Below are 25,162 nucleotides of genomic sequence, written 5' to 3' on the forward strand. Positions count from 1 at the left end.
ACAATTATGTGGGATTCAAACACATTGATCCTTATGATGAAAAGTTTTGGTCGCCCTCAAATTCTCTTGTTACAATTTCAAGCACTAATTCATTCCAGGTATCAACTGGACCTGGCATGCACCAGTGCAAGCAATCTTGAGGTGGAGGCTTTCCATCAGGACCACGTTTTGTGATCTTATTTGGATCGGGGTTCCTGTAGGGCCCAGGATGCCCATCATGGCGATACCCAAAGGCTTCTGTAATATCCATCAACCTCAACTTGGACTTATTCGTTGCTTTCTTAACAGCACGTTCAAAACCTGTCAACTGTTTGTTGTGCATTATATTTGTAAACCCATTCTCCACTAATTCACCGGTTGCAAGAGGCTTTACCTTCCCTGTGCATGATCCACCTGTATTCCAAGCTCCACCCTCATAATGATCAGGAGAAAAAGAACGTACGATGGTCAGGCCTGTGTAATTCGGATGCGTAACAATTGCAGACAGAATCGTCTCAATAGATATTCCAAATGCATCAATATTATTGACCTTCATAGGACGAGAACGATCTGGCCACCATAATTGTCCTCCCACAATCTCGTTGCTCAAGATATAGACAGACTGTTTGGCAAACCAGTGGCCAGAAGAAATAACAATCACATCAAACTTTGGGATGAATTCCATGAAGTTATTATCAGGCGCATCAAGATGCAGCTTGGTAACGCCCTCTGGAGCAAAGTCAAAATTTTCAGATGTTTGATGGACAAGCCAAGAGGACCATATCCGGACAATCATTACAGATGTTGACCTGAAATACCACCGTTGCATTCTTCGGTTTCCTTGATTTTTTGGAACTTCAACCTGAATTTATCCCATAATTTTTTTATCATGAGAAACCAGTGCTAAGGTAGAAAAGAGTCAAACGATCAATATATCTAAAGAAAAAAGATGCACACATACAAACCTAATTTCTCACACTTAAAGAGTACAGAGTGCTAGAAAATTACTACTAAAATATTTACTAAAGCTAATAATATATGAAACCTCTAGCCACATGAGCATATCACAAAGCAACAACCAATGAAATTGCTGAAAGTGAAAAAACTGATTAAGAGAATCAAGAATGCTACTGTATTCTTGGTTAGAAAAATTATGGTGCAAACTTGCGCCAATCTTATAGGTTACTGTGGGACAATTTTTTGTTCAGAAATAACTGGCACTTTAAGAAATGCAGATACTTGCCTGCCAGAGAAGACACAGCATTGATTCCATCTGATTTCGAGCTACAGAATCACCAATGAAAGCAAGTGTCTTTCCTCTCATCAACTCTAGAAACTTTTTGGCATCAAATCTGGGGAGATCACATTTAGAGGGTTTCCAACGCCAATTCTCATATTCCTTGTCAGTTCTCCCATTACCCTGGCAATTCTGCATCTGTGTTAAGACTGGGCAAGAGTTGTTGGTGTATAACGGCCCTTGTGGATCATAGAACCAGTTTCCATGGTACAGGTCACAGCCTAGAGAGCAACCAATCAAAGTCAGAACCAGGATCTCAATGAGGAAATGGAGAGAAAATGTAAGATGCAAATACATTAGAAGGAACACTTGGAAGCTAGCATTGTTTCTTACAAGTAAAAGAGATCAAATAGGGATCAAATAAGAGATAAATGGACCTTTATCTCTCTCTCTTTTTTCTTTGTAAATTATCAGATATTTCTGATAGCAGTTTACCAGCACATAAGGAAAATTAAAATTGAATTAAAAAACTATTATCAGATACTTCTAATAGTAGATTATTGGTTGTAAAGGAATTCAACATTCAAATGCATCCATTTCTCAACATTGCTGCATAAAATAGATAATTGACCACAAAACATTTTAATAATCACATTCTGCATTTCTTCCCTCTGCTTGAAGAAACTTTTTTCCAGAATCTGGGGACAAAAACGTAAGCAAGGCCTAAGACTTGAACAAATTATACACTATTCCTGATAAATAAACCATGTAACAGAGAGCTACCATGTTAGAGAACTAGGATAAAGCTTGTGAGGAAACATAATAAACCAGTATCAACAAGTTCCTATATGTTTCCAGTATAAGATGCAGATTCCACCTCAACTATAGCAAAAACTATCAAACAAATATGTATGGCAGGTAACAATTGATCTAAATTCAGATATTATGTGAAAACAAGTGTAAAAGGAATGCTACCTGAAGCAACTGAATTGCCCTCAGATGCATTGCCAGAGGCAGAACTGGAAGTGTCCACCTCCTTTTCTGTTGATCTAGGTGACAGTTCTGACAGTGCTACAGGTTTCTCTGGCATCTCATTGTCTTTTGAATCATCTGAACCTTTGGGACTAGAAGGCAGCTCTTTATTAGACTCAGAAGGCAACGAATCCTTATCAACAGAAGATCTAATGGATACTTGTGCATTTTCATTATTATCAACAACAGTACTATTTGAACTCATTGTGTGCAGTTCTAAATTTGACCCAGATGATGAATTGTTATGATTGTAATCTACATCCTTATCAGCACGTTGATCAAAGGTAGAAGCAGGCAAGACTATTTTCCTATCAACACCATAAAAATACCCTTTAACAGTTGAACTTATTGGATATGAAGGTAGAAGACAAGAAGCAAAAATCAGGAACATTGCTAGTAAAACCACTGAGGCTGCAATGGAGGAAAGGCTCCGCGAGAACGCAGCCATTTTAGGAAAGCCTTTTGGGGAAGCCAATGTCGTGGTTTCCTTTTTAGGGAAAGTCCTACAAAGAATCGTAAGGCATGAAACCTTTGCAGACAAACCAACCAACTGCCTATGATTGAAATGTTCCTTTGACGAATCTGAGAAATAGTGTTTTTGAAAATGACCCACCAACAAAAGACTTCTAAATGCATGCGAATCAGTTTGCAAGGCCCAAACCGTCTTTTCCTTTCCACATACAAAGAGGGAGAAAACTTTTCTAAAGTTTATTGAATCTTCTTCCCTGATCGAGGATATCTGGAAAATCCTCTTCACGAATCTCAAAACAGCACAACTGCTTGGAGAGACTAGAATTCCTCCTCCTATCCTGAAAAAACAAGACAAATCTCACACGTTAATGGAAGGAAAAACAAAACAAAATCAGAAAAAAGAAGAAGCGTGATTAAGATGGTCATTGCTTAAACTTGGAGATATTCACATCAAATAGGGGGAAAATCTTCAATTCTTAAGGAAATAGTCAAAATCTTTCAACATCCTTTCTGAATAGAAGTTTTATGTTTGACTATAAGCACATTATCAAGCTTTAATTGAATATCTCAAAGAAGCTCCGCATGAATGAAAAACCAAAAAATATAAATAAATGGATTTGAATGCCGATAGGAAATTTAAACCTGAAATGCAACTTGAAACTTACAATGTTCATAGAAAGAAGAGGAGGGTTTGGTAATGAAATGAAGATTTCGCGATCTTAGAGAGAGCGAAATCGGCACGGATATAGAGAGGGGACAATTGAGGGAAAATCTCGTAACGGTTGAAAGGGAATTTTAATGTAATTATATTGAGGGATGTTTAAAAAATAAATAAAAATGATGAGTATTTTATGCCGCACCGTGTTTCTCTTGTTCCCTGCAACTCCCTAGTTGCCTTGTATTTCACTATTTCTCCGCCAGAAAGAAGGTAAAGCTGATAAATTACCTGACTGCCCACGCTTCCAGTTTTCCAGTTTTCCACTTTTTTTTTTTAATTTTTTAAATCTCCGAATGACACCGTTGTGATTTGTAAATGCATAACGCTCGTTTGTTTCGTAAAAAATAAAATTTTAAAAATAATTTTTATATTTTTAAGTATTTATTTGATAAAAAATTTACTGATTAATGAAATATAAAATTATTTTTTAAAATTATCTTACCCTATTAAAAGAGAAAAATAATTTTTGAAAAAAATTAGCTATGAGTATAATTACTTATCAATGTATATAAGTATAATTTTACTTAAATCAAATCTTATACATAATTTTTTTTAAGCTCAAACTTAATTTGATCAAATTTAAAATATTATTATATTAATAAATAATATTTTTATTTAATTTTACTACAAAAATTAAATATTAATATTAAAAGTCTCTTAATATTTTAATTTTAAATATTTTTATAATTTTACTCAAGTAAGACTTTGAACATAATGTTTTAAATTTGAATTTGATTTAAATTGACTTAAAATATTATTATATTAATAAAAATATTTTATAATATTTTAACTAAAAATTAAAATATTAACATTAAAAGTATTTTGCTATTTTAATTTTAAATATTTATTTTGTATATTATTAAATTTAAATATTTTTAATATTTCAATAATAAATAGTATTATATTATTATTTTAATAATAAATAATAACATATATAATTATATTTTTATTATTTTACTAATTAATGTTAAATAATACAATAATATTATTTTCTTAATATGAATATTTTGAATAATTTCATTGATTTAATGTGAAGAAAATTGTTATTTAAACTTGGTTTCGTAGATATCTTTTTGCAATAATAGTAGAAAAAAAACAAATACAAAATTATAAAATAAAAAAATTTACCCAATGAAACAAGACTATTATGGCAAACAGATCGTGTCAGTTCATTTAAAAGAAAAAGAAAGTAGGGAGAGATCAATTTTGGTGGATTGAGGTTGCTTCAAATAATATATATTTTAAATTTTAAATTTAATCTCTGATTTATATTTATTTAACTCATAAAGACATTATATGTGAAATTTATAATTTTTATAAAATTCCTTCTGGCCGACTGTAGGTCTGGTTTGTAATAATCGACCCTCAAATTTTTTTAAAGATGAAATCGGCCCTCATTAATTCATCAACTTTTGCCACTCTCTCGTTTAAGGATGACATTGGATCGGGTTCGGGTCGGGTTCGAAATGGATTTTGCTCGCCTCGAATTCAATCTGATTTTATATTTTTATTAAATCCGATCCGATCATATTCGAATTTTTTAAATATTCGAATTCGATCCGATTCGATATTATATAAATCGTATTCGATCTGATTCGATTCGAAATTAATAAAATATTATTTTTTAAATATAAAATATTATTTTTTAAATATAAAATATTTAAAAATATCATTATATAAATATATATAATTACTTAATTAATTAAAAAATAATTTTTTAAATAATATCAGATCGAGTTTTAAACATATTCGAATTCGATTCGATTATAATTATCACATAATTTTATCTAATTTGATCCCGACCTAAAACTTAAAATTTTAAAAAAAATTTGATCTTATAAAATTGAATCAAATCAAAACTCATTGAAGATAGACTCGATTGCCGTCCTTACTCCCATTCATCTTGTAATTATTTTTTTGTAACTTTCCAATTCATCGTGTATGGTTTGCGGGTAGTAGTTGTAATACGGTAGCGTGGGGTCGACACGGCTGGTGGGTGACAGGTGTAGGTTGAATGACCCACTCGCTAAAGGTTAAAATAAAGGCTCGCGCTCTTCATTTAAGCTTCAAACTTCAAAATCTCCTAGCCGACTTTAAATTTTGATTTTTAAATTAAAATTTTAATATTTTATCACGATTGTTAAATTTTTATTATATTATAAAATTATATTTTTAAATTTAAATTTAAATTAATAAAATTAAAATTTTAATATTTTTATCACGATTGTTAAAATTTTATTATATTATTATTATTCTTATATTATACTTTTATTTTTTTATGTTTAATTTGAAGCATGTTCATGAAATATTTATTTATGGATCTCAAGAATAAGAAAACTATTTTTACTTGTTTTATTTGTTCATGATATGTTTGGTTCACAAAATAAATTAAATAAGAAATGAAATTGCTATTATGCAGGAATAAAATAGAAAAGCAAATAACCTTTTTAAGATTGGTTTATTAAAATGGAATAGAAGAGAAATATTGTGAAGATGTTTGGTTGGTTAAAATTATACCAAATAATAAGAAAGGAATAAATGTAAAATACTATATTATCCCTCAATAAAAAAGTAATTTTAATTAAAAATCTAATATAATTCATTAATATGTTTAAATGTATATTAATTATAAAAGTCTAAAATTTTTAATTAAAAAAATTACTTGAATATCTATCCCTCCTTGGATCTTCATTTTTATTTTTTTCGTTTGTTGCAGAATCTCGTTTTTTCCCTTGCAATTACAAAAGTTTACTTTGAATCAAGTACCATGCTCTTCTGTCTCTTTCTCCAAATCCACTCGTCAATATTTTCCCAACCCAAAACCCAGAAAAAAACTGTACTTAGCCTCTTGCTTTTCTCATCAAATCCAACTTGCACAGCCCTGAAGTTTGCAAGTTTAACAAAATTCATAGCTACCCTTTGGCAATATCCAAGATTTGAGCACCGAAACAACTCATTTAAGCAATGTCTATAAAAAGCCATCTAAGAAACCAGGATCCCATGTTATACGGACAGAGAAATAAAGAAAAAAAAAGAATTGGACAAAATTGGAATTATAAAATATTTATAAGAACAAAATTATGAATAAAATTAAATTAAATAATATCATATCATTTTATATTTGATGTATAAAAAAATTAAGATATAATAATTTATTGATTGATCAAAATTATATTTTCTTAAAATTTATATAATTAAATTATTGATGTAATTTTTTAAGGTATAATAAAATATATAAATTTAATTTCATAAATTAAAAATAATTTTTTATTCTTTCAAAAAATAGTATTATCCTATTGACATAAAATATTTAATCTTTTTAATAATTTAATCTTTTTATTTAAATACATAATAAATATGTAATAAGATAATTAATATTTTATCATTCAACAAATCCTATATGTTAAACTTTCTATTAAAATATTAAGTTTAAATCTCGTTATGTGTTAATTTAATTATTTAATTAAAATTATAATTTATTAATCAATTATTTAGTGATATAATACTTAATTATGAATTTAATTATAAATATAATTTTAATAAAAAAGAACATTACATGTATAAAAATTTTATTAATTTAAAATGATTATCTGTGTATGAAATCAAAATCAAACAATTTTTATTTTAAAACTGAGAAAACAAAAAAAAATCGAATCAAATAATCCTCCCAATTTTGAGGAGTGTCGGCCATCGATGATCAGCCAAAAGAAATTCAGGGCTTTCATAGACAATCGGTAGCCCCCGAAAGACAACTTTCTAAACTCCAACATCCATTTCCCTGGCATCTATCCGCTCAGATAAAGTGAGTGCCTCACTTATTTCAGCCGAGAATCTGAGATTGCCAACTCAAAACCAAATTAATACTACCATCACCATATCCATGCATTCCTAAAACATTTTCATTTCTCCTCAAAATCTCCAGTTTAATTTTCTCTTCCTTTTGAATGACTACCCTCGTTTCTTCCATTTGCGATTTCCACTTCCCAATCTCTCTCTTCCGAACGCCACAATTCTTCTTTTAGCTCTCTCTATGGCAACAAGCTTTTACTTCAAACCTCCAATTTGTGCCGTTTCGTTACCAAACGCCTTTCCTCAAACATCACCACCGTGTCGTTTAGCCTCGCAACTGCATAAGTCTGAATGAAATTTTCTGCAATGATAAATTCGAGAATTACCGATTAGTTCAAACCTTTTTCCGTTGATTTTGTTTTGCAGGAAACCAGAGAGGGAGCCTTCCGAGAAATCCCCAAAGTGAGTTTATACTATAGAATAAACATATGCTCATAGACGTATGTATACGTATTGTACATGTACATATATGTGTATACTCTGAGATTTAAGCGAATTCTATATTGGATTGATGGTTGGGATTCTTCTTTTTGCGAATAATTGTTTGGAATTGGGTGATTGTGATGTTTAGATGGTCGACAAGATCAATAAAGTCGTTTGCAATGGCGGAATTGGAGGCAAGGAATATCAAGTATCCAAATACCAGAACCGAATCGCTTCTCATGGGAATTCGGGTCGTGGGTTAGTATTTTATTTGCCATTTTAGCTCACTACGTACTGTTGTAGCATCATTTAACACACTTCAAAAAGTACTTTAGAAAATTTTCTTGTGGACTTGGATGAAAAACCCGTTTCTGTTGGGTAATTGTGGTGAAAAAAATGTCATTCTCAGTTTTTCACTACTGTGGTGTTATCTTTAATTTGTTTGGGATCATCAGGGTATGCACTGTGAAACAGAAGCCTCTATATAATTAAGTAGGTGTTCTTAATGCCACAGAAGTATGTAAGAGGTGTGAAATCGTCTGCTTAGGAATGTTAACTTGATGCTCTGCTTAAAGCAGGCTAAACCTACCCTCTCAGCCCCTATCCAGAGAAGGGGAAAAAGATATCTTAAATGAGCTAGTATGAATTATGAACAAAAACGTATATTATCTTTAAACTTAAAAGAATATGATGCCATTGCAAGAAAGTCATATTGTCTTGCTTTTGATCTCTTTGATGGTTGAAAACTTTTTAATTGTTTGTCTGATACACATTTTCCCTGGTAACGCCTCTTTTCCATGTACAGGAACAAGCCAAGCTGCAAAATTTTTTAGGGCTAATGGAATTACACTTTCAAGGTACGAAAGGAAACAGTGAACTTACTCGGAAAGTCGGATATGTCTTTTTTCAGCCCTGAACATCCTCCATTAACCGAATAAGCTCAAAAGGTCCTTGATTGGGCTGTTGAAGAAAAACTAAAGTCATGTAAAAGAAAATTTTTGATTCTTCATTTGTTATATTTATCATGCCTTATAGAAGTTTAGAAGCGTATGTGTAGGGATGGATATGGAAACATGGTGCAGCATGATGAATGCAAATTAATCATGGTTAAAGGCCCAACAATTTTATGGTGTGGAGTTGGTCTAATTCTTATTTTTCAATTTTGAAAAGGAACTGGTTAAAAGGTAATTATATGGAATTGATGGAAGATTAGAAGACTGATTTGAAAATTAAACCTAATACATAAGTATTAAATCAACAAATCTTGTCTGACTAAGTGGAATATTAGTTGCTGCTACTTACATATATAGGTGGGAATTATAGGTCTTGGTTTCCATAGGAGTCAGTTTTTGACATTATCAGAAGAAAGGAGGAGGATGAAACAAAATTTTCAGTTCCATTTTAAGGAATTGACCATGTTGTAAAAATTAATTGTCAAGCTAGAGAAATGACCTGTCCTTTATGTTTACTAATTTCCTGACAGTTGTGTAAAAACTATGTCTTAAAATAAAGCGGATTATCATTCTTAAGGATGACTGTTCTAATATTAAAATTTAAGGATGGCACTTGCACTTATGTACCCTTTTGCATGTTGGGTTGGCTTACGATAATTTGAAGATCATGATGTACATGTTTTAAAAAATTATGAAGCAGTTAACGGTTAACACTAAACTATCCTATCTGCCACAATAAGAAGTAAGAACTCTACAGGCGCTAATGTTTACATGTGCCAAACTCCACATTTCTTCAACAGCTTCTTTTTCTTCCTTTCTCCATGTTTCTAAATGTTTGAGATTTGGTATGAACTGGGCAGGCTGTTGTGAATAATGAGTTCTTTTTTTTCAATATGTTATTCCTTATTTCAATCATATCATTATCATATCATCTTTGAACTGTTATTTCTTCATATTTAATTGAGATGATCGTGTGAAGTGCAGGTGAAAGTGGGGAAATAACCACAACTTATTTGCTTCTTGGTATTTGGTCTGAAAAAGAATCAGCAGGCCACAAGATCTTGGCCATTTTAGGTTTTAATGATGAGAAAGCCAAAGACCTTGCAAAATATGTAAGTCTGAAGAGTTCTCTTTTAGATCATTGAGCAACAGCCTTTATGGCTTTGTCATTAACGTGTTTTTGTTTTTTTCTACAGATTAAAGAGGATATTGTTTCGAATTATAAGTAGGAGGTCAAAATTCTCTGCTTTTTCCAAGTTTGTACCAGCTTTGATGTCTTCCAAATAGTAGATACTTTGTGGTGGAGCAAGTATTGTTGCTTACGAGGGTTTTCCGCCCCTGTTAGTGGATCAAAGTTCAATCGTGGATACCAATTGCTTTTTAGGAATTAGCATGAAATGTTCAAAGCTGTATTTTTCTCATGAATGTGTAACTGTCGGGGCGATGATGCATGTTCCTGGTGCTCCTCTAATTTGCTTAGGCCGGAAGTTCATCTTTGTATCAAATTAGAGGATCTGAATGACTTGGCGGATAGAAAATTACTTCTCAAGTTATGGAAAGATCTCTTTGCTTGAATGAGGTGAATCCCCCCAGTTTGGTCATGGTTGCTCAAGCTCTGGCATTATTACAAAGTAAAGGATTTTTTTTTCTAAAAAATATTTGGGTTAAAGTTTGATCCATCTTGTTCATCTACTCTTTTTGTTATTCTTTTATCCTTTTATCTCTCCACTTTTTTAGATTTTTTTTTTTATAAGTACACTAGATCAAATCTTTCGTTATAGAGTGAGTTCAAATCTAGTATGGGTAATTTTTGTTTTAACTGGTCAAATTTCCCGTTGAAATTTCATTTATATATATATATATATATATATATGTATACTTTGAGTAGGGATTCACTTGTATTAATATAAGTTTTATACTAACACTTACATTTTATTAATTTGATAAGGGTAAAAAAAAATGTAATATTTATATTAATATAAATGGATCATTCCTCATATCCCTTAATTTAACTGTAATAATTATTTAACTCTAATATATATATATGTATTCATATTTTTAATAATATTTACATATTTTTACAAATCTAATAATATTAATATTACATTTTGTATAAGCTTATTTTATTGTTTATTATTTTTATTTTCATTTCATTAAATTCCAATAGATTAAATTGTTTAAAAAATATTTATCTAAATAAAATAATTGCAAATGTTAGTATTTTGAGATGATGCATTTTAAAATATTTTTATTTCAAATTTTTTCAGAATTTTAAACTTCTTAGTTTCAATCACCTCATATGATTATTCTAAGTTGTTTATTTTATAAATATTCATTTAAAAATTCGTATTTGAATTTGATTAAATTAAAAAGTTTTCAATTAAAAATTAAATTTTTAATTTCAAATTTGTATTTGAATTTGACTCAATTAAAATTAATTTCAATTCATTTATTTTAATTTGTACATTTTTAATTTTAAAATTTCAAAAATTATACACATAATTTTATCATCTATATTATATAATAAAAAAATCTCCTTAAAATTATTATAGTACTCCTCCAATTATTTTATAATTATTTGACACATGTCCAAAAGTGCAATAATATTCTTCTTACTGTCATTATTAGTTAAAATTACTATAATACTCCTCCCACTATGATTATGAAATGAAATTGTTACTCTTACCATAATTGACCAAGTATAATTAAAATTAATTTCTTTTAAAATTATTATATTAGCCTTATAATTATTTGATAATTGTTTGATATGTGTTCAAAAGTACAATATTACCCATGCTTTCATAACTAACTAAAATTATTATAATATTTCTTTTATCATAATTACGAAAATATCATTTTTACTATAATTGATCAAAATTACTATAATATTTTTTATCATAATTACAAAAATATCCCTCATATCATAATTAGCTAAAATTACTATAATAGCTTATCTACCATGCATGTTGAAATGATATGTAATATTTTGTTTGAAATTTACTATAAAACCCATATTAAATTATATATTAAATCTTATCATAATATAAAATTAACTACATTAAATTACTAAATACCTTTATTGCTTCATGAAAATTACATAAAATTTAACAACACATAAAATTATTATAATAAAATCAATCTATATAATATATTAAAAGCAATCTCATTAAGAAATTACTATAATACCCTTCTAATTAATTAATTAATAGCTAACACTTGTTCAAATTTACTATAATACCCTTTCTTCCATAATTAACTAGAATTAATATAATACTCTCTTACCATAGTTATGGAATAAACCTCATAATATTATTGATCAAAATTACTATAATACCGTTCTTACAATAATTATGAAAATGTCTTCATACCATGATTGGTGTTAATTATTATAATATCACTCCTACCATTATTATGGAATGTCCCCTCTTATCATAATTGACTAAAATTACTATAATGTCGTATTAAATTATATAATAAATTTTAATAAGTTATAAAATTAACTACATATGAAATTACTAACATAATCTTGCAATTGCTTCATGGAAATTCGATATGTGGCAATTTATAAAAGTTACGATAATAACTATATTAAATTATATATTAAATTAATTACATAAGACTTAACTATATATTAATGACTAAAAATCTATACAATATATTGAAAGTAATCTCTCATGAAAATTATTAAAAATAGATATTTATTAATGTTAAAATAATAAATATATTAAAAATAAATTTTGATAAAAAATTATCAACTCCAACATCACAAGGGCAAAAATCTATTATTTTAATAAAATTAGAACTTGAATTAATTGATTAAAGCCTAAAAAAGGAGTGGTTTAACTTTAGCTTCAACAGATCTTAAATATTGAATTAAAACCCATTTATTATCAGGAAAGATTTAGCTAAAGTTATTTAAGTGAAGTTCATAAAATTTATTTATTAAAAATCATTAAATAAAAACTAAAATCGAAAACCAAAACTAAAAAATTAAAAAATCTTATTATATAGTTAAGTGTACAAAATTTAAATAAATAAATAAATATATTTTGATATATTTTTTAGATTTGTATTTTTAGTAAAAATTTTGATAAAATTTTTATCGTTAAATAAGTATCAATTAAATTTAAATTATTGACGATATTTTTAATATTTTATATTATTGATTTTCATATAAAACTCTATCAATCTATAAATTTAAAATTTTTATTAAATTAATTTTTAAAAAATTCATAAACTTAACCTAAAAAACTTTATCTAAATTTTATCTATTTATCACAATCCCCAGCCCAAAGAAATAATGAGCAATCTTTCCTAAAACCAATAAAATGACAAAAAAAAAAGGCAAGATTATGTCAATTTTATTCACCATCTACCATCACAAAACTGTTTTCAACAACCTATCTCTCTGGAGATTAAGGTAGTGTTTGGTTTATGAAAATAAATTTGTTTTTTATTTTTAATTTTATAAAAAATTAAAAACAAGTTAAAAAAACTTGTTTGGTTAAAAAAATTCAAAAATATTTTTAGAAAATGAAAATAAAAATAAACCCAAATTAGAAAACAAAAAGAAGTTATTTTGATTGTTTTTAATGAAAACAATTTGGAGGAAATGAAAAAGTTAAAAACACAGGTGTTTATATCTTGTTTATATTTTGAAACAAACACCTAGGGAGCCCGAGTTTGAATTGTTAGGTCTCCAAAAAATATCCTTTCATTTAGATAAATATCTCTTTCATTTTCTTCTTCCTTCTATAGCTGTAAAACCTAGATGGCCTTTCATTCTCCTCTTTCTTCATTCCTTGTGTAAAACCAAAATAGCATTTCATTATCCTCTTTCTATAACTCCCTTTTTTCCTTCATTCAAATAACTTTGTTAATTCCAAACTTTTTCTTTATTCAAATACCAAAAAAAAAGATTTCAAAGGTTGTGGTTTTCTTTTTCTTTTTTTTTTTCATTTTTTGTAAGTATTTTTTAAGATAATTCTAAACTTGAAAACTTCTCTCTCTCTCTCTCTCTTTCTCTCTCTTTCTCTCTCTCTTTCTCTCTTCAGGAAGGAGATAAAATTCTCCAGCTAATTCATAAAACTCAAACTCATAAAAACAACAACTTTTCTTTCGTTAGTGTAATCTGAATTGGTAATTTTTTTTATATATTTTTAATATTTTTATTTTTTCATACATTAATAATATGTATATGTCTTAACAATTTTTATTAAAAATTATAAAATCAAAAAGTTGTGAAATTGTTTTGTGGTGAAATCATGTTTAGCTTGATTTAGTGAAAGTTAATTGGGTTTTGATACAGTGTTCCACTTTCAAAGTTTCTATTTATATTATTTGTGTTCTGCATATATGAGTGTGTAATAACATTAACGAAAACTTATTTTTGATATATGGTATTATATTTCATGCTTTCAATCCATTAGTGTAAAATTAAATGGTTTACCTTGCTTTAGTGGAATGATGATGGTTTGTATGATGTCCAATTTGGTCATTTGAATGAGTGTAAAGTACCAATAGAGTGCAAGTTATCATGCACATGGATTGTGGAAGATGAAAAATTTGGAGAGTTGTCTACTATCCTTGCCTTATTTGTTGCAAAAGGAATATATATTTTTTTTAATTCTAGATAGTTGTTTTGGATATTATGTTATTTGACAATTGTGCTTGCAATGTCCATTGTTAACCACTGATTTGCTTAACAATCTAGTTGGATCACATGTGTAGATCATGGTGGCTTTCTTAAAAAGGACTAGTATTGAGATTAAATTAATGATTTGCTACTTTCTTTTGTTTCTTTGATATCTAATATTTTACTATAATTTGAGTTCGTTTTTTATCATTATAGTTGAAAATTGGATAGGCTTGAACAAAACTCATTTGTTGATATAGTTGCTCAAAGCAATTTGTTTAGTTTCAACATAAACTAATAAACAAAAACTAAGTTTTTCCTTGGTAACATTATGTTTTCACAATGCTGTCTACTTAGTGTCAAGTGTGCATAGTACATCAGTGCCTATATATTAATGGCCACATTTTCAGTTTATTGTAGGTCTTGGATGCAATGTTATGTTAAAAGTTTTAGTTAACTGGAAATGAAAATGTGGATTGATTGTTGGTGCATTTTCATATGATATATATATATATATTTTCTTTTTAAGAATAGTATATTCATTTCACATGGTTGATGGTTTGAAGAAATATTATTGTCATCTTAGTCTTGAATACCAAATGCCACCCCAGGTCATATATTAATAAATTAAAAAACTTGATATGACAATTATTATTGCTTTTGATTTTAAAAAAAAAAGGCTTTGTCATGCTATATCCTTTTTTAAAAAAGGCATTTCAATCAAGTTTTTTTTTTTTATATTTCTTTTATTGTTACGATATATTTCCTTTAGTTTTATTAATTCTTTTGAGTTTGGAGTTACTTATGTTTTAGAAATTTTCATTGCTTTATTGACGATTGACTTGTATTATAAATAATAGTTTAGATGGGAGGGAAAGGTAAAGATGTTAATGATGAGAAACATTGGCCAAAGCAAATGAGATGATATTTATTCATCTTTTAATTGAAAAAATAAGAGAAGGAAAGTAGCAATCATCTACGTTGAAGAGAGAACTATAGTCAGAGATAAATAATGAGTTGCATGATACAATTGGAGTAGATTACATTATTGAAAGATTGAAAGATAAGTTCAATTGATTACATACAAAGTATCGTCAGTTTTTTGAATTAATTGGACATACTGGAGTTAAATAGGATGTGATATCCAACATTGTTAATACAACACAAAAATTTTGGAAAGATTTTTTTAAGATATAATTAATTTATATTTTTCTTTTATCTTATAGATTATAATATATATTTATGTTATGCATTTGTTTTTTTATGGCAAATAAAAATATAGATTTTAAAAAATACAAAAAACAAGGTTGTGCGAGTTATGAATTACTTGGTGAAATTTTCAACAAAATGATTGCAACTAAAAAACTTAAACAATTATCATATCCATTATCTGCCATTAAAGAAAGGTGCTTGTAAAAATAATTTTTATCTAATACTATGCATGTTGATTTAAGTGACAACAATTTAGAAGGTGAATAGGGATCAAAAAGGTAAAAAGCATAATATTCATTAAACTCCTGGTAAGTATCCATCTAGTAAGTTGGATAAAATGGATAAGATTGATTTATTTTGGAAAAATAGGCTCTACACTGAGTGTAAAATAAAAAGCTGTTAAAGCAAAAACCTAAAGATACGAATCATCTAGTAATAGTGGAAGTACCACTTCTGATTTTTTCTTATCCTTATTCTATAAGTATATGCATTGGTCTTTTAGAAAAAAAGAGAGGTGTTTCTTCATGTTCTTATAGTAAAGCAATAGAAAATTTCATATTAGCATAATAGAGACAAATTTTCGTTGAAATGTTTGATGTGAGGAGAAAAGATTGGGTGGGATAGTCTTGCTTGATCTTAGTTGTTTTTTTTTTTTTTTTACTTATCAATAATTGACTTCTATTTTTATTTTATGTAATAATATTTGAATAGTAAATTGTGGAATGTACGGCGTATATGATGATATCTTATCAATATATTATGGAATTTATGGTTATTAAATGATTGATAAATAGTTTTCTACTTTGTTATAGTAATTGAAATTGTTATAGCAAGTATAATACATTAATAGAACATTGATATTCATCATTTTTGCAAGTAATTATAATGAGTATTAACTCTAGTTTAAAAAGTTTGTCCAATTTATATGAAAAAATGGGGCAATTTATACTTATAAATTTTGTCATGAGTACTACAAGGCCAACTTACCTAAAATGCCATGTAGGATTTCTATATTAAGTGGAAAGGCATATGTTATGGAGATTTTATATAGAAACATTGCGGTATGTTATGAAATGTTTCGAATTGAAAAGTATGTTTGTTTAAATTTTTATGATAAGTTAAAAGTAGAACACCTTTTACAAGATGAAAAATTGGTTTTTGTGGAACAAGTAGTTGCAATGTTTATATATATAATTGGTCAAAATGAAACATAAAGAGTTTCGGATGATCAATTTCAATATTTAATTAAGACTTCTGCATTGTTGGAAAAAGTTTTGGTTGTTATTCGTAAATTGGGAATTAAAATTACTTGTCATAGAAATCGAGGTGAAGTTCAACCAGAAATTGTTAGAAATCCTAATTAGTTTCCATATTTCAAGGTATGTTATATATAATACTATTTATATATATATTTTAAATTTATTTTTTGTGTGGAATAACATAATTTGTATATTTATTTATTTTTATTAATTAATGACTGTATTAGAGCTATTGATGACACTAAAATATCTGCTTGAGCTTTTACATTGAAGTAAGTACCATTTCGAAATAGAAAGTACAATATGTTACAAAATGTAATTGTAGCTTGTTCTTATAACATTTTACATTTGTGTGTGCTAGATGTGAGGGAACAGTTCATGACATAATAGTTTTTATTAATATATATATATATTCATATTTTTAATAATATTTATATATTTTTACAAATATAATAATATTGACATTACATTTTTTTATAAACTTATTATTATTATTAAATTTCAAACGATTAAATTTTTTAAAAAATATTTATCTAAATAAAATAATTATAAATTTAGTATTTTGAGATTATATATTTTAAAATATTTTCATTTCAAAATTTTTCAAAATTTTAAACTTCTTAATTTCAATCACCTCATATAATTATTCTAAGTTGTTTATTTTATAAATATTCATTTAAAAATTCATATTTTAATTTGATTCAATTAAAATTTTAATTTTTAATTTCAAACTTGTATTTGAATTTGATTCAATTAAAATTAATTTCAATTCATTTATTTTAATTTTTACGTTTTTAATTTTAAAATTTAAAAAATTATACACATAATTTTATCATCTATACTATATCATTAAATAATTTCTTGAAAATTATTATATTACTCTTCCAATTATTAGATAACGATTTGACACATGTCCACAAGTGCAATAATATCCCTGCTCCCATTATTATTGAAAATTATTATAATACTTCTCCTACTATAATTATGAAAGTCTCGGTTTAACCATGCTTGGCCAACTATAATTAAAAGTAATTTCTTTTAAAATTATTGTATTACTGCTCCAGTTATTTAATAATTGTTTGATACATGTTCAAAAGTACAATAATACCCATGCTTTCATAATTAGCTAAAATTACTATAATATATTTTTTATTATAATTACGAAAATATCTCTTATACTATAATTAGTCAAAATTACTATAATATTTTTTTATCATAATTATGAAAATATCCCTCATGTCATAATTGGCTAAAATTACTATAATAGCCAATCACCATAATTACGAAATGATATGTGACATTTTGTTTGAAATTTACTATAATACCTATATTATATTACATATTAAATTTTATCATAATATAAAATTAACTACATTAAATTACTAAATACCTCATTGCTTCATAAAAATTACATAAAATTTAACAACATATTAAATTATTATAATAAATAAATCTATATAATATATTAAAAGTAATCTCATAATGAAATTACTATAATGCCCCTCTAATTAGTTAATTAGTAGCTAACACTTACGCAAATTTATTACAATACCCTTATTTCCATAATTAACCAGAAAGTTTTACTATAATACTTTCTTACCATAGTAGAAATAACTTTCCTAATATTATTGATCAAAATTTCTATAATATCGTTCTTACAATAATTACGAAAATACTCTTGTACCATGATTGGCCACAATTACTGTAATACCCCTTCTACTATGATTAAAGAATGTCTCTCTTATCATAATTGGCTAAAATTACTATAATGTCCTATTAACTTACACAATAAATTTTAACAGGTTATAAAATTAACTACATATGAAATTATTAACATACCTTTACAATTGCTTCATGGAAATTTGACATGTGATATTTTATAAAAATTATTATAATAGCTTTATTAAATTAGATATTAAATTAATTACATAAAGTTTAATTACATATTTAATTACTATAAATCTATACAATATATTGAAAGTTTCTCATATGAAAATTACTATAAATCTATACAATATATTAAAAGTATCTCCTATGAAAATTGTTAAAAAATATATTTATTAATGTTAAAATAATAAATATATTTTCATAAAAAATAATAAATATGTTAAAAATACAATTTGACAAAAAAATTATCAACTTCAACATAGCTGGGGCAAAGATCTATTATCATAATAAATTAGAAGTCAAATTAATTGATTAAAGCCTAAAAAAAGAATGGCTTCACTTTAGCTTCAACAAATCTTAAATATCAAATTAAAAACACATTTACTATCAGGAAAGACTTAGATAAAGTTATTAAGTGAAATTCGTGAAATTTTTTATTAAAAATCATTAAATAAAAATTAAAATTGAAAACCAAAACTAATAAATTAAAAAATCTTATTTTATAAATCAAGGGTGCAAAATTTGAAAAAAATTAATAAATTTTGATATATATTTTTTATATATGTATTTTTAGTAAAAATTTTGATAAAATTTTTATTGTTATATAAGTATAAATTAAATTTAAATTATTGATGACATTTTTAATTTTTTTTATGTTATTGATATTTATGTTAAACTCTATCAATCTTTAAATTTAAAATTGTTATTAAATTAATTTAAAAAAATTCATAAACTTAACCTAAAAAAATTTATCTAAATTTTATCTATTTACGGCAGTCCTTAGTGCAACAAAACAAAGAGCAAACTGACCCGAAAACTATAGGCTTTATCTAATTTATAAAATTTAGCAGCGTTTTTCACTATAAACACCACTAAATTATGAAATTTATTTTTTTATTTTCTTCAATATTTATTATTATAATTAAATGAAAAAAGTATTGAAAGAAATATAAGTGAATTAAAATTTATAAATTGAATACTATAAATATTTAAATATTTAAATATATAATTTGTTTCAGTTAACAACAAAATTTAATATAATAATATTCAAATTATTTTAATATATTAAGTAGAAAAAATTAAAAAATATAAAAATTGGCAAAACTATAATGTTAAAGGCAAGATTTAGTGCTTATCAACTTTGGAATTAGCTTTAAAAGAAATGAGAACTCTTGCTATATTTGTTGGCATCAACATCATCCCACTTTACCAATAAAAATGAGCCAAAAAATATTATTAAATTACCTCTATTAAAGTTTTGATTAAATCACATATTAATGAAGAGACTTTGAAGACATTGTCATACAAAGATAGCTAGTTAGCAAGACTAAACCAAGGCATCCAAAACAATCATGTAAAGCTCCCACCATAAAAAAAAAGAGAATGGTTAGAACTCTAATATGTCCAAAAAGAAATTGAGTTAATTGATTTTAAATTAAGTTATTATAATAATCAAATATTGTCTAAGGTTGGTCAAAGAGAATTTTAAAATTATCAAACTCTGAAATATAACAAAGGTAAACAAATGCAGTGTGTTGTTTTATATTAATATTTTTTTTTAATTTGTAATTAAATAAAAAAATTTCAATTTGGATGATTACAAATAATACTTCATTTAAATTATCAATAAGATTTATTTTTTAAAATGAAATAATGATATAACAAAATCTCTTTTTTCAGAGAAAGAACCTTAAATAATTGGGAGAATCTTTATATGTATATTTTTACTCAATTAAACCTTTTATTGGATGAAAATAATTAATGATTTTCCCTTTAACAAGGACTTAATTGATGAAAATAAATATTTAAAGGTTTAATTGATTAAAAATAATAAAAGCTTAAATGATTATTAAATTTAAATTTAAATTTTTTATCATTTTGTAAAAAAAAAAATTAAATCAATAATTTATATATATTTATTAAAAAATTTAATCATTTTTAAAACTTCAACTTTTTTTTATCTAATAGGTAAAAAAAAGCTTAAAAAGACAAAGTTTAAACCCTACACCCCATATTCTATCCCTTATTCACTATCCTTATCCAGAAAAGGAAATTTTAATCATTAATTTCCCAAAAAAAAAAAAAAAAACATAGATTGTCTAGTGTTTGACTAAAGATTTGGGCACTTTGGCCTATATTTTAGTTTTAAACAACAATTAAGATTACTCTTTGGTTACTTTTTTTTAATAGATTACTCTTTGGTTAATATTTTTATAAGTAGCCATTAACCAAACAAACAAGAAGCTAGAATAAAACCCATGTCACTTTTAGGAACCAATGAAACTTGCGCATAAACCTCATCTGTCAATATGCTATTAGACTTTTGATCTTGAAACAATCCCTTGTAAACCTCATTCCAAGTAGACCTTTATGGCCTCCTCCAAGGAATTCCTCTTAGCATTATAGTTAAGCTCGATCCCACTATTTGTTAAAAAGAAAACCTATGGATTTTCCAAAAAAAAAAAAAATTAAAATAGTCTAAAAGTAACAAGCCCCAATCATATGCATGTTGCATTAAAAATGTTGCTAGAGTCCATACATTATAGTTGTTATGTAACTTCCTCACAAGTTAAGCTACATTAGGCTGCAACTTAGAGAAGATTATAGGCCCATTTTTAGCAAACTCAAAAACCACTTATCATAAAATTCACAACAATTAAGAACAAAATTCTTTACCATTCCTATAAAAAGAAAAAGAAAACTATATGTAAATCTAATCCTTTAATAAGTACCTGTAAAATGATTGTAGAACATGGATGAGATGGTCTTGCTAATAAACTATTTTGTCATCAAATTTCAACTCAATATTGAAACCTAAAGAAGGCTAAACTTTCTAGAAAGCTTCTTCCAGTGTACAAAGTGGAATCATCAATTTCAACAATCCATTTAACAAATTTTTCATCTTTTATTTTCCTCAACAAACATTTTCTATCTTGTTAAACACAACTTTGTGACTCTCTTCTCAAACACAGTACCTTGGAATACCAAATTAGATTTTAAAATCACAGTAAATTTTCAATCAACCATTACATGTAATCCAATAGCTACAAAATTTTCAATTTTTGCTAACTTAAAAATCAAATTCTAGAATGACCACTTGGAACCACATGAATAACTTAGCAAAAAAACACTAAGAATAATAATTTTTTCATTTTTCAGTGATACTCTATTGAACATTATTACTCAATGGAACTTGTTATAAACTATAACATCAGCTGAATTAACCATAATCAACTTGTATAAAAAGTAAGTGAAGCAAATCTTAAATTAACTTAACTACAATTTGAAATGATTACATTATATAGTTTTTTTCCTCACTAGTTACTCTATTTTTTTTTTAAGTGGCTACTAACAAAATGTAGCAACTTTTCTCAGTCAAACCATCGTAATCTAGGTGATGAAAATAACTATTGATTATTAGTCAAATTATTTTAGACAGGTTACCTCTTAAGCCTTTAGCTAACCCTACAACCTTGTGCACTTTAAACATAAATAATCCATGGGCCAAAATGAAAAACAATAAGCAACAGATGATTCTTATTCAATCTGTTTAGAAAATAACCATGATTCCCCTTGAAGTGTGATGCTTTCCTATAAAAGTAATGTAATTTTAAAACACATAATACTAAAATAAACCAAATTAATACAAATTATATACGAGCAAGTAATAAGTGGAATCCATGATGGTAAAAAACAAGCAATGTGTTGACCAAAGAAGTTATATAGTGATTTGATACCAATGGACCTGTTTCCATTCAAAAGACTTCATACACCATTAAAAGTTGTAAACTCAAATATCCTTATCATTTTGAGGAAAGAGGTGTTATGAAAACAAATTGAATGTGAAAGGAAATGTAAGAGAACTCATTCAATTCCAGTTCTTCCCTTACTAAAAGGAAAAGATATATCAATCACATGATAAGTACTTGAAAAAAAAAACTTCATAAACTACCTTTTAAACATATTTGCTTTAGGAAGCATATGAGAAACAACAAGCATTACTTCAAGAGGCACCAAAGAACAATTAACATAATCTTCAAAACCTATTCAAATGTGGAATACAATTTTATTAATAAGATACCAAGCCACAAAGCCACTGGACCACTGCATAAGAAACTTGTATAATATAATTTTCTTAAAGATAAGATAATGCACAATAGCTACCTTTTATTGTAAAGACCAAGACATAAAGAGGCAAGTAAACTAACTTCAAAAAATAGCCCAACCAAAATGGCTACACTGTCAACTTATAAATACAAAGAACAAGTTTTTTTTACAATGTTTTACATGGACAAATAGAACAATATATAATATGATTTCCCACAGAGTTTTATTCCACAAATAAAAATAGCATGTCAACCACTAATTGAATGCAGTAGCATCTATCTGTTTCAAAAAATTAAGGGAAAAAGTATTCAGCATTATTACAGAAAGCTATTTTTTAGCATGATGTTCGAAAGTAAGAGATTTATTTTTCAAAAGAATAGTCATATTCTTGTCCTACCCTATATAAATTTGCAAGAACAATTGAAACAAGAAAAACAAAATTACAAAAAACCAAGAATATTAACTTCTTTTTAATCAAACAAAGACTTTTCCTCATCAAGTTTGATTGTAGGTAAATCCTTTGCATCATCTAATCCCCTAAATTCTAAAAAATGCATATTGTAATGCATCAAATACTGCACCTTCTGCACCATAAAAGTTAATTTTACTAAAAATGTATTCTTTAACCAAAAAAAAAAATCCTCAAACATAAAGAATAAATTATACCACTAAAAATCAGTGACAATGCATGCTCAGAAAAAACAAATTGAGACATAAAAACAATTGAAACATACGTAAAATCAACACAATTTTCATCAATGCCTTCTCAAAACTCATGAAATTATTCAAATAAATGAAGTTTTTTCACGAAATTATTTAAAAAATTAAATTTCTTTAAAGAAATTGAATATATAAATATAGAACCTTAGTTATGATCCTTTAAAGAAAAGATGAGAGAGAGATAAAGAGACCTCAGAGTCAAAGAGTTTAATAGAGAAGGAAATCCACCAAAATGGGTTTGCGAAATGGGTTTGAGAAATGGCTCAAGTTTAAAATGGGTTAATTCGATAGAAGGAAAATCAAAGAAAAATATTATGGAAAAAAAAAGGAAAGGAAAAGGAATGAAAAAAGTAAGGAAATCAAAGGAAATGGGGAAAAACTTAATAGCTCTTAGCAGAAATGGAGGGGTTGGGTGGATTTCAAAAATTTAATGATTAATTAGCAGCGTTTGTATTAACAAACGCCAATAATTTTTGCAAAGTAAAGCTTTTTGTTATAGAAAAAAGCCGTTATTTGACATAAATTATATATTTTGATTTATGTTTTAACTATTCAAAAATTTTACTTTCTAAAATTTAATAATTTTTATTGTCATTTTATTTATAAATGTCGCTAAATTTTAAATGTTAGTGACATTTATAGCTCCAAACATCGCTGATAAAAAAATTATATTTTAAAAATAATAAATTTTTATAATAATTTAGTGTCATTTTATTGTATAAACCCCTTTAAATTTTAAAGTTTAATGGTGTTTTTTTTTTTTTTCAAAAAGCAACTAAATGTTTATTTACCAGTGTTTAGACAAAAATGTCATTAAATTTATAAAGACATGGCAAACAAACACCACTAAAAAAATGCAACCAAATCACTATTTTCCTGTAATGATGGGATAGTTTTGCTTAACCTTAGTTTTTTTTTTTTTTTACACTTATCAATAATTGACTTCTATTTTCATGTTATATAATAATATTAAAAATGTAGAATGTATGGAGTATGTGATGTTATTTTATCAATATATTATGGAATTTATGGTTATTAAATAACTTATAAGTATTTTTCTCCTTTGTTATAATAACTGAAATTGTTATAGCAAGTATAATGCATTAATAGAACATTGATATTCATCATTTTTGCAAGTAATTATAATGAGTATTAACTCTAGTTCAAAAAGTTTGTTCGATTTAGATGAAAAAATGGGGTAATTTACACTTATAAATTCTGTTTATGAGTACTATAAGGCCAACTTGCCTAAGATGCCATGTAGGACTTCTATATTAAGTGAAAAAGGCATATGTTATGTAGATTTTAGATGAAAACCCAATGGTATATTATGAAATATTTTGTATGAGAAAACGTGCTTTTTTAAAAAAAAAAATTTGTGATAGGTTAAAAATGAAACATATTTTACAAGATGAAAAATTGGTTTCTGTAGAAGAAATAGTTGTAATGTTTATATATATAATTGGTCAAAATGAGACATAAATAGTTATAAGTGATCAATTTCAATACTAAACAAAGACTATCTCTGCATGGTTTGAAAAAGTTTTGGTTGCTGTTTGTAAATTGGAAACTAAAATTACTTGTCCTAAAAATCAAAGTGAGGTTTTAACCAAAAATTGCTAGAAATCCTAAGTGGTTCTTATATTTCAAGGTATGTTATATATAATACTAATTTTATAT

At 26.4% G+C, this 25,162-nt stretch overlaps 2 protein-coding genes across 4 annotated transcripts; one reads left to right on the forward strand and one right to left on the reverse strand.

The window, feature by feature from the left end:
- Window positions 1-24: 24 nt before the first annotated feature.
- On the reverse strand, window positions 25-6,347 carry LOC111290214 (protein YLS7-like). The gene is made up of 4 exons (XM_089768726.1): window positions 6,190-6,347; window positions 2,192-3,057; window positions 1,223-1,497; window positions 25-841 (listed from the first exon to the last, which is right to left on the reverse strand). Exons 1-4 carry the CDS (start codon window positions 6,345-6,347, stop codon window positions 32-34), a joined length of 2,109 nt encoding a protein of 702 aa, XP_089624852.1. The 3' UTR covers window positions 25-31.
- Window positions 6,348-7,057: 710 nt separating this feature from the next.
- LOC111289958 (ATP-dependent Clp protease ATP-binding subunit CLPT1, chloroplastic-like) lies at window positions 7,058-10,397 on the forward strand. 3 transcript variants are annotated; one of them, XM_089768132.1, is made up of 6 exons: window positions 7,063-7,571; window positions 7,653-7,688; window positions 7,858-7,967; window positions 8,515-8,566; window positions 9,647-9,774; window positions 9,859-10,397. In XM_089768132.1, exons 1-5 carry the CDS (start codon window positions 7,468-7,470, stop codon window positions 9,648-9,650), a joined length of 306 nt encoding a protein of 101 aa, XP_089624258.1. In that variant the 5' UTR covers window positions 7,063-7,467; the 3' UTR covers window positions 9,651-9,774; window positions 9,859-10,397. The 3 variants fall into 3 exon arrangements, 2 of the variants coding, with proteins under 2 accessions (XP_089624257.1, XP_089624258.1); XR_016346419.1 differs by having other exon boundaries at window positions 7,073-7,239; XM_089768131.1 differs by lacking the exons at window positions 9,647-9,774; window positions 9,859-10,397 and having other exon boundaries at window positions 7,058-7,571; window positions 8,515-9,640.
- Window positions 10,398-25,162: the final 14,765 nt, after the last annotated feature.

Source organism: Durio zibethinus, chromosome 11 (genome assembly GCF_047325235.1).
Source record: "Durio zibethinus cultivar Kanyao isolate XHJ-2024 chromosome 11, ASM4732523v1, whole genome shotgun sequence".
NCBI classification, from domain to species: Eukaryota; Viridiplantae; Streptophyta; class Magnoliopsida; order Malvales; family Malvaceae; genus Durio; species Durio zibethinus.